General features: G+C 37.0%; 1 protein-coding gene across 2 annotated transcripts in view; it reads right to left on the bottom strand.

Moving 5' to 3' along the window:
- Window positions 1–1,998: 1,998 nt before the first annotated feature.
- The window catches only part of CDH11 (cadherin 11), a 159,347-nt gene continuing 150,041 nt past the window's right edge, over window positions 1,999–11,304 (bottom strand). For both annotated transcript variants that reach the window (XM_056526104.1, XM_056526105.1), the window contains exons 10-12: window positions 10,120–10,240; window positions 3,543–3,794; window positions 1,999–2,957 (exon numbers count right to left, since the gene is read on the bottom strand). In XM_056526104.1, coding sequence (XP_056382079.1) covers window positions 2,458–2,957; window positions 3,543–3,794; window positions 10,120–10,240 — 873 coding nt within the window. In that variant the 3' untranslated portion in view covers window positions 1,999–2,457. The remainder of the gene's footprint in view (window positions 2,958–3,542; window positions 3,795–10,119; window positions 10,241–11,304) is intronic.

Genomic DNA, 11,304 nt, shown 5'->3' with positions numbered 1-11,304 from the left:
TATTTTGCCATCTGGCCAAATAGTAGCTGAATATAATGTGATGGTATTTGCTATTTTTTTTCTGCTGCTTACAAAATCGGTAGGGGTCCTTGTAGAATTGGGTGTGGCAGCGCAACTGCTGTTGAAATTTCTAAAGGTTCAGAGCTAGCAGAGGTTTCAGCATAAATGAACGCACGGACTCGCTGGATTTATGCAGAGGAGTCTGTTATTGTGTGCTGGGGGATGCTTAATAAATGCCGCTTCGACCCCCCGTATGGGCCCCCAGGTACTTACCCATCCTCAGTGCCCTTTGAGCCCAACGTTCCTGAACAAGCTAAAGTGGCAGTCCTATCAGGAAATCACCAGCTGCTGTGATTCCTCAAGGATACGTAGTAGAAACTCTGATCTATTAGATATTTTGCTATATTTGCAAGTTGTGGTTATATAGTTCTAGAGAGTAGCCGAAGAATATAATTCTAACCATTATATTTATGTTAACTTCACATGTAAATTTTTTATGTATACTTTTTTAAAGGGGTACTCTGGTGGAAAACATTTTTTTTTCCTTTTATATCAACTGGTTCCAGAAAGTTAACAATTACTTTTTTACCCTTCCAGTACTTTTTAGCAGCTGTATGTTACAGAGGAATTTTTTTTCTTTTTGAATTTCATTTTTGTCTTGTCCACAGTGCTCTCTGCTGACACCTGATGCCCATATCAGTAACTGTCCAGAGAAGGAGAAAATCCCCATAGCAAACCTATTCTTCTCTGGACAGTTCCTGACACAGACAGAGGTGTCAGCAGAGAGCACTGTGGACAAGACAAAAAAATAAATTAAAAAAGAAAAGAATTTCCTCTGTAGCACACAGCTGCTAAAAAGTACAGGAAGGGTATAGATTTTTTAATAGAAGTAATTTACAAATCTGTTTAACTTTCTGGCATCAGTTCATTAAAAAAAAAAAAAAAAAGTTTTCCACCAGAGTACCCCTTTAACTGTTACCAAAATATTTTGTATACATTTACTAGATGTGTTAAAGGGGTACTCGGCTGGAAAACATTTATTTAAATCAACTGATTCCAGAAAGTTAAACAGATTTGTAAATTACTTCTATTTAAAAATCGCAATACTTCCAGTACTTATCAGCTGCTGTATGCTCCACAGGAAGTTGTTTTCTATTTGAATTTCCTTTCTGTTTGACCACAGTACTGCTGACACCTCTATCCATTTTAGAAACTGTCCGGAGCAGGATAGGATTGCTTTGGAGATTTGCTCCTACTCTGGACAGTTCCTAAAATGGACAAAGGTGTCAGCAGAGAGCACTGTGGTCAGACAGAAAGGAAACAGAGAGGAAGAACTTCCTCTGGAACATACAGCAGCTGATAAGTACTGGAAGGGTTAAGATTTTTAAATAAGGGACCCTGAATAGATCGGAGCACAATGGCAGTATGGACCTAGCCCTAGATCACAAATACAAATAGTAAATTTTGAACAGTGTCATGATAATAAACAGAAAAATAATTTCTAATAATAATTATGAAATAAATGTTAATCTACATTTTAGAGTATTAGGAAACTAAATTGAAAAATAATTTTAAAGAAATAAGTAAAATAAAGTATGAATAAACCAAACACTACATATTCTGTATAAAATACCTACAAATCACAAACGGAAATAAAAAAAAAAGTCAATTTTATTTCAAAGTTTGCTTCTTATATTGAAGCACATATTAAAGCAACAGTAAGATGTTCATAAAATATAAGTGTGATGCTGTAACATGTCATAATACTGATATTTTGTATGTATACTAAAATAAGAATTTTAAAATTGTACAAATAGATACATTAAAAATGACATAGAAATAGGGTGCGATTCTGGCACATATTAGTTTTAAGACTGGATTATAAGCAAAAAAAGATTTACAAGAATCTGCAGTAACAAGTCTGATGCTCAAGAGACATTATAATTGTACATTTTACTGTACATACATTATATGAGTTGAAGCTGGCTGAATATTATATTGTTTTTTTTTGTAATTTTCTTTTTTTAATTTTCAAGTTTAAAAATGCACTACATATAAAGTGTCCATAGTTTAAGGCGACAGTACAGCTCAAAACTGTTATCCTTTCTTATTTGTGGAAGCTTTGTTTGACGTAGATTGGGATGGTTATATTACATACTGTAAAGTATCTCCCCTTAGAATCAAGTGTTTCCTGCTTTTTTATTTCCCATATCGACTGCACTTTACAAGTGGTTTTGTCCCAGATGACTGATAACTTCAACACAGGTTGTAGGGTTTTCACAGTATTTACCACCACTTAGATCCTTGGAAGGAATTCCATCTGTAAACCATGAGAGGTCGAAGAAGCCTTTTATTTTATTTTTCTTTTCTTTTCTTTAAAAAAAATACCTGTTAATGTTTTCTCTGAATTTCTGAGAACATTATGTAGTTCTTAAGGCCAAGTTTAACATTTTATCGTTAGGAATCATCTTCACAAGTGTCTTTGGAACCATATAAGTCCGCTAGTTTCTTAAATCGAGGTCCCCAGTTTTGTAGATAATCGTAGTCTAGATCTGAATCTGTAGAGGCCGACTCTAAAGAGCTGAGAGACCCAGCTACTGAACCTCGCCCTTCATATCCATAGATTTGAATGGAATCATAGGGCGGTGCTGTTGGGTCATTGTCAGCTTCACGTATCCTTGTGTTGATGAAATCGTCAACGTCAACACTGTTGGGCGCTGGTCTTAATCCAAGATCTCGTGGAGAATATTGGTACTCAGGTTTTATATCTTTACGTGGAATAAACCCATTAATCCCATCAGGATTTTGCAGGGTAGCTATGTCAAAGGCTTCAGTGTCCTCCTCTCCTCCACCTTCATCATCGTAAGTTATTATATTTTCACGAATATCTTCTTCTTCAAAGACAATGAGGGGTTCCTTCTTCTCTCTTCTCAGGGCTACAAACAGCACCACAATCACTGTAGGTAGAGAAGAAATATCAGTTTGTGTTATATAATGTGACATCTATTAGAAGCTAGTCAATTATCTCAAAATTATATTGCTACTAATGGCCTATGCTGAAAACATGGAGGTGGTCTTTATATACATGAAGCATTCTCTTTCTTGTTCTGCTCTTTAGTGATCATTTGCAGATATAGTAATGTAGCAAAGTTTAGTTTGTAGCATGTTCTAGAGGATACATTTCATTTCATACAACTTAGGCCACATTCACACTATGATTGTGTGATACAGCTGCAGGATCCGGCAAGGAAATTTAAAAAACACCCGCTGCCGTATCCCCGCTGGACCCATGCTGAATCCCATTCATTAAAATGAGCCAGCCAGAGTCACATAGTTACTCCAGTCGGCTCATTTTTGCACCGTATCTGGTTTTCTTGTCTGGCTGAAAACAGTGGTCTCCAGCAGTTTTTAGTCTGGCAATAAAACTGATACAGTCAGGATTCACTATCCAACAGCAAGCTGATAAAGAATAAAAACTACTATTACAGAGAATTGTATCTCACTTTATTATAGGATGGATAAATTATCCAACTTTAACTTACCTAATAAAATGACAATGCAAGCAAGAATGGCAATTAATGCCCCCGTACTGAGCCCTGCATTGAGTGACAATGGTTCATCATTACAGGAGAGGATGGTTTCGTCACTGCTACAGCTACATACACGTATGGTGAGGGTATTAGTGCTACTCAATGGAGTGGATCCACCATCACTTATTACGATAGGAAGTAGGTGCAATTTTTGTTTCTGACGACTGAAAGAAGCTCGCCCGATGTGAATGTCCGCTGTGTTATCTGCTCAAAGCAAAAGAATAGTATGAGACCACAGTTATGTATGCATAGCTATTGATTTTTAAGGTGGCATGAAAGGGTTTATCCAGGATAGTATTTTTTTTTTTTTTTTACCATGTTGTCCAGAATACCATCATTCTGGACAGCATGTTAAGATTTTTTTTTTTTTTATCCTGGATAAACCCTTTAAATTAGATAAATCTATTGGTCTACATCTCATAGTCTTTGTATACTATGTTGGGTTGTCATCCTCAAAAGGTTTAATAATTACACATACTAATGACTTAGCCTTATACACAAGTAGATTTTCATACAAAGGTTGTCTAGATCTATCGATGAAAGAAAGCAGCCATATACCTATAACTTTCTACAGAATCTGTGATTACTATTAAAGACCCACAGAAATGACATTTATAGTCTATCTATCTATCTATCTACAGTATCTATCTATCTATCTATCTATCTATCTATCGGAAAGGATTATCTATTTATCATCTATCTATCTATCTATCTATCAATCATCTATCTATTATCTATTTATCATCTATCTATCAATCATCTATATATCTACTGTATTATCTATCTATCTATCTTCTATCTATCTATTATCTATCATCTATCTATCATCTCCTTTCTATCTATTTATATCTTATCTAACTATATATCTCTCCATATCTATCTCTCTATATCTATCTCTCTATCACTATCTATCTATCTATCTATCTCCTATCTATCTATCTATCTCTCGTATCTATCTCTCTCTCGTATCTATATATTTCTCTCATATCTATCTATCTAGAGTATATACAGAAAATGTTGTGATATAACTCCTAAAAATCAAGTTATTTCCTTATTGCAATTTATTTAATTTAAATTACACAGAAAAACCTGCCACACAGCTTTTGGTAAATCTCATACATTTTCATAGTATATGATTTTCTAAATTTTCTAAAAGAACTATTGATGTACATCTAAATAATGGAAAGTGCTGCACTAAAGAATTTTCATTGGAGACTTGGGGAAAAAAATCTATTTGGAAACAAAATATTTCTGAAAATACTACCGTGCTTATTTATATGGTGATAGTTAACGGCAACACAATGAAAGAAACTCAACCATTTAACACAACACAATATTTCCAATTATCCTATATTTTTGGCATGTAAAATAGGGTTTGTGGTGTTAAACCTACTACCTAAGAGGCCAATAAGAGAGGACGCGGGCTGTAATTGCATCTTTCTTTGGTTACTGGATCATGTAATTACTTCTTGAAAGCAGTAAAAAGAACTCTATTAAAGGGAAATTAGGGAAATATATTCACTTTAAAGGTCAAAAATAGACTCACATATCAGTTCTTATGCACATCTGTACGATGTAAGTGTGTAAAGGCAAACTGCATTGATAGAGCGGGATTTTATCAATGTAGCAATGGGACTGAATATAGAACCGTATTTCTATGACTTAAAACTGAGGCCCCTTACTGTTGTCCATATTGTGTATTTTGGAAGGTGGTTATTGACACAAATTGATATCTCTCACTACTCATAACGGAGTAGGTCCCTAACAAAGGACAGTAAAAGAGAGGAGAAATACAGAGCTTGGGTATATGTTATTGTCTCATTCAGTGTTTAAAAAACTGTTAAAGGCTGGTAAGGACTTTTAGGCTATGTTCACAAGGCATGTTTTTGGCAGAATGTCCACCGGACATTCCGTAAACAGTGGAACATGCCGGCACTAGGACCACTTGGAAATGTGTCAACTTCATAGATGGCAATGGATTTCTGAGCAGGTTCCGCAGATATAATTGGCATGTCAATTCTTCCTGCGGAGGCCAGAATCAGGATTTCCGCAGTGGAAATTCTATAGTGTGCACGGTGTGGCAGACTCTAATTGAAAACAATGAGATTCTGCTGCAGCAGTGGAGTTTTTCTGCCCGATTCCATTCAGAATTTTCGCTACATGAACATAGCCTTAGATGAAGATGTGAGTCCTCTTGTCCTGCTCAAACAGTCTGAATGGTGTACACCAGGAGTAGGGAAAGATGGATTCACAAGCTCACTGTAGACTCTGTGAGACCTAAAAATTATTTTTACAGAAAATACTGAATAAGCACCCAGAAAACAATATATATATATATATATATATATATATATATATATATATATATATATATATAGAGATAGATAGATAGATAGATAGAGATATCTAAAATCGAAGACTTCTACAACCACTTTGATCTTCTACCTTTTACACCAGATCACTAGAACAATGTATCTTCTCTTCAGAGATCTATTTTCAGCTTGATAAATTGGACCTCGTATGCTTTTGTATAGCACAACCAAGCAGAGTCAAAACATGGCTTTATTTTGGGAAGGTTTTCTTTGTACATTTTGCTGCTTTTCTGATTCTTGTCGGAACAAAGTAAAAAGTGTATATTTGGCAATTGTACAAAACCTTCTAATAATATCTAGCATCAAAATAGCTAGGTGACACATTCCCAAAATTCAGAGCCATAAGTGGATGAAAATAAGTCTAAGCAATGTGCGATGACCGCAAGCTTGTCAAACTTTCAAACACTGCCAGATTCGGCTCACGCGAACCTGGCAATGTCAGGGCTGAGCTAAGTGCTATGCACCAGCCCACCAAGGAAAGAGTTAACAGCAGTAGTTAACTCTTCTGTTACTGTCATTAGAAATAATTTTTGAAATGACAAAAGTTATTGATCGCACTGGGTTTCACTACTGAGACCTGTTGCAATAAGTTATAAGCCGAGGAAGTGGGTGGCATTGTACTCCACTCGCTGGCTGGCCCAGAGATTAATATATTTCTCTGAATAGACTTCTATGCAGAGAAATGACAAATCATTTTGCAGGCCAGGGAGGGGAGCCAATGCAACCCACTTCCCCGGCTTATAACTTACAATCGCAGCAGGTCTCAGGAATGAGACCCGTTGCGATCAACAACTTTTGACATGTCTGATTGACATTTCAAAAGTTGTTTTTAATGACAGTAAGGCTTTTTGAGTTGTAATGTACATCAGCGCGACTCATCTCTTTAATCCCTTAAGGACACTGCCCATTTTGGCCTTAACCCCTTAATGACTCAGGGTTTTTCTGTTTTTGCACTTTCGTTTTTTCCTCCTTACCTTTTAAAAATTATAACCCTTTCAATTTTCCAACTAAAAATCCATATTATGGCTTATTTTTTGCGTCACCAATTCTACTTTGCAGTGACATTAGTCATTTTACCCAAAAATGCACGGCGAAACGAAAAAAAAAAATCATTGTGCGACAAAATCGAAGAAAAAACGCAATTTTGTAACTTTTGGGGGCTTCCATTTCTACGCAGTGCATATTTTGGTAAAAATTACACCTTATTATTATTCTGTAGGTCCATACGGTTAAAATGATACCCTACTTATATAGGTTTGATTTTGTCGCACTTCTGGAAAAAATCATAACTACATGCAGGAAAATGTATACGTTTAAAAATGTCATCTTCTGACCCCTATAACTTTTTTATTTTTCCACGTACAGGGCGGTATGAGGACTCATTTTTTGCGCCGTGATCTGAAGTTATTATCGGTATGATTTTTGTTTTGATCGAAATTTTTGATTTAATGTTATAAAAAGTGACCAAAAATGCACTTTTTTTGACTTTGGAATTTGTTTGCGCGTACGCCGTTGACCATATGGTTTAATTAATTATATATTTTTATAGTTCGGACATTTACGCACGCGGCGATACCACATATGTTTATTTTTATTTTTTTTAACACTGTTTTATTTTTTTTATGGGAAAAGGGGGGTGATTCAAACTTTTATTAGGGAAGGGGTTAAATGACCTTTATTAACACTTTTTTTAACCTTTTTTTTGCAGTGTTATAGGTCCCATAGGGACCTATAACACTGCACACACTGATCTCTTACACAGATCACAGGCATGTATTAACACGCCTGTGATCAGTGTTATCGGTGTTTGACTGCTCCTGCCTGGATCTCAGGCACGGAGCAGTCATTCGCCGATCGGACACCGAGGAGGCAGGTAAGGGCCCTCCCGGTGTCCTGTCAGCTGTTCGGGACGCCGCGATTTCACCGCGGCGGTCGCGAACAGCCCGACTGAGCAGCCGGGTCACTTTCACTTTAGAAGCGGTGGTCAGCTTTGACCGCCGCTTCTAAAGGGTTAATACCGCACATCGCCGCAATCGGCGATGTGTGGTATTAGCCGCGGGTCCTGACCATTGATGGGCGCCGGGACCATATCGCAGGTGCCGGCGCAGGACGTAAATATACATCCTGCGTCGTTAAGGGGTTAAAGACCAGGCCAATTCTATTTTTTTGCACTTTCGTTTTTTCCTTCTCGCCTTCTAAAAATCATAACTCTTTTATATTTCCATCCACAGACCCATATGAGGGCTTGTTTTTTGCGTCAAAAATAATGGCATCACTTATTTTACCCTAAAATGTATGTTGCAACCCAAAAATTATTATTTATATGGGAAAATTGAAAAGAAAACCGGAATTTTGCAAATTTTGGAAGGATTTGTTTTCACGGTGTACACTTTATGGCAAAAATGACATGTTTTCTTTATTCTGTGGGTTAATATGATTAAAATGATACCCATGATATATGCTTTTCTATAATTGTACCGCTTAAAAATAATCTCAAACTTTTTTAACAAAATTTGTATGTTTGAAATTGCCCTATTTTGACCACCTATAACGTTCTCATTTTTCCAAATACGGGGCGGTAGGAGGGCTCACTTTTTGCTCACGTGATCTTAAGTTTTTATTGGTACCACTTTTTCTAAGGTTTTACTTTTTGTAGATTTTTTTTTGGGGGGGGGGAATAAAATGTGACAAAAATGCAGCAATTTTGGACTTTTTTAAATTTTTATACATAAAATAATTAACAATATATTTTGATATTTCAGACTTTTTCACATGCAGGGATACCAAATATGTTTATAAAATTTTTTTTAATGCTTTTTGGGGGGTAAAATGGGAAAAAGGGATGATTCACATTTTTATTGGAGGGAATTTTTATTTTTTTACACTTTTTATGTCCCCATAGGGGACTATTTATTTCAATCATTTGATTGCTAATACTGTTCAGTGCTATGCATAGAACATAGCACTGATAAGTGTTATCTATGATCTTCTGCTCTGGTCTGCTCGATCTCAGACCAGAGCAGAAGACCCCTGGAGATAAACGGAGGCAGGTGAGGGGACCTCCAATCACCATTATGGATGAGCAGATCCCCGCGGCAGCAGGGCGGGCAATCTGATCATCCATTTAAAATACCACACTGCCGCAGATGCCGTAATCTGTATTGATCACGGCATCTGAGGGGTTAATAGCGGACATCCGCGTGATCACGGATGTCCGCCATTACTGGCAGATGCCTGGCTGCTGATAGCAGCCGGGACCTGTCACCCATGACAGTCATGGCGGTCATGGCGGAGCATAAATGTACGTCATGGTGCCTTAAGTACCACGGCACCATGACGTACATTTATGTCCATTGTCGTTAAGGGGTTAATGCCAGAACAAGTTTGCAGCGAGCCAAACTTTCGGAAAGCTCGCTCATCACTGATTTCTGAGGACCACTGAACTAACAAAAGAGAAAATATTAAGTGAAATGTGAAGTGTGGAAGATTTTTTGCTAGTGCAAAGTGCAGTCCTACAGGGATAAATATAGTGTTGGTGACCTGACCTTGAGCCAAGAAGAATCATGGACCTCATGGAAATTTTTTTTGGGTGGTCAAAAATGTAGTTCTGAACCTGAGAACAACTTTCATGAATATTAATATGAAATATAATATTTTCCTTTTGTGTCATTGGTGCACATTACTATAAGCTGTAGAAAACAGTTAGAGGGATTATATTAGACCAAAAATATTCAGACTTTGCCACTATTGTTTATGGGCCATATACGGCATAGCAGTTTAGCCTAAATCCCATGAATGGGGCTGTGCTGTAATGTGGTACAGTTTATGGAAAAATATCAGAATATTTTTGCCTAATATAATCCCTACCTGTTTACCACAGCTTGTAGATTATTAATGTCAATGTGCCTTAAAAAATAGTGAACTCTATTTCTAATGTCAGACAACTCTTTTACAGAGTCATATGACATAGTTCAGAGACCAACATTTGACCTGAGAGTCATTGGTTGTAGAAAAATCCTTTTTTGTCATAACATTTTTAAGTACAAGATTGTATTGTTTATATGGAGATACATTAATAGGAAAGGGAGAGTTGCACTTAATGTAGGAATCCACATAATCTGATAGGACAAAACTATAGACATTTTTCTTGTACAAACCTCTCTGGTCTCTTATTGTAAAATTTGAATGTGGATGTACAATTTCTTTAGGGAAACTGAAGATGAAACGAGGGCCGTTTGCAGTGTCATCTTTATCTACAGCCGATACTGTAAAAACTTTCTGTGAAGAAAAAGTTTAACATTTTTAATTTAACTCAACAATTCCTCATAGCCTTCTGTCTCTTAAAAAGTGTAAACCAATAAGATACTTAATCTATGGCCGCATTCTTCAAAAACCAGAACATATTTACAAATTGGAAGTAGCACTGGTGCTCAGCTGCAGTATCTATAATGTAGCTAAGTTAAGATACCAGACACAACCCATGGACAGGTGTGGTGCTGTTTTTGGGTAAGCCACATATTTGTAATTGCACAATTCTTCTAAGACAAATTACTTAAACGGTTACTCTGTTCCCCAGCGTCCGCAAAATTCCACCTCACACTGGAAAACTGAGTTCCTGAACGCTGTATGCGGGCCCCCTCATGACGTCACAGCCTTACCCATCAATGAAGGTCTATGGGAAGGGGGCGCAACGGCCATCAGGCCCCCTCGCATAGACTTGCATTGAGTGGGTGGGACGTGACGTCACATGACAGGGCATGACGTAACGAGGGGGCAGGTGTGAACATGGAAGCCCGCACACAGCATTCAGGAACTCAATTTTCTGGACGCTAAGCAGCGGAGTAACCCTTTAATGTTAACACATTGCTGTTCAAGAACGCTGTTCTTTCTAATTACTCTCATTCCTGTTCTATTAAAGTGTCTCAACAACAACATAATCAGATTAGTAGAAGAGTCTCACAACTTCAGCATATTTATCTTCTGAAATAGTTTTACACCAAGATGTGTCAGTCACTAAATGGCACAAAGGTAGATTAAAAAACATTGTCAGAATCTTTAAGACCATCTGACAACCTTTAAACATCTGTGGCACCTCTGTTGTTGCATAGAAAAGTTTCTTTTTTAAATCCATTGTAAGAATTTGGCTTTTAAGTTACTGGACTAACTGGATATGTGCATCTCATTCTTCAAGCAGATAATCTTTGCCACAGGAACTTCTGTATTCACTCAACTACTGAGAGCCCAATCAGGACCCCATACCATAACCTCCAGACTAGACATAGTCCCCAAAGAGTGCCTCTCATTTTAAAGAATCTGGCCCGTTAGTGTATTGCATTACATGC

This window comes from Hyla sarda, chromosome 6 (genome assembly GCF_029499605.1).
Source record: "Hyla sarda isolate aHylSar1 chromosome 6, aHylSar1.hap1, whole genome shotgun sequence".
NCBI classification, from domain to species: domain Eukaryota; kingdom Metazoa; phylum Chordata; class Amphibia; order Anura; family Hylidae; genus Hyla; species Hyla sarda.
The sequence above is the reverse complement of the archived record's forward strand: the minus strand, read 5'-3'. Positions and strand labels throughout refer to the sequence as shown.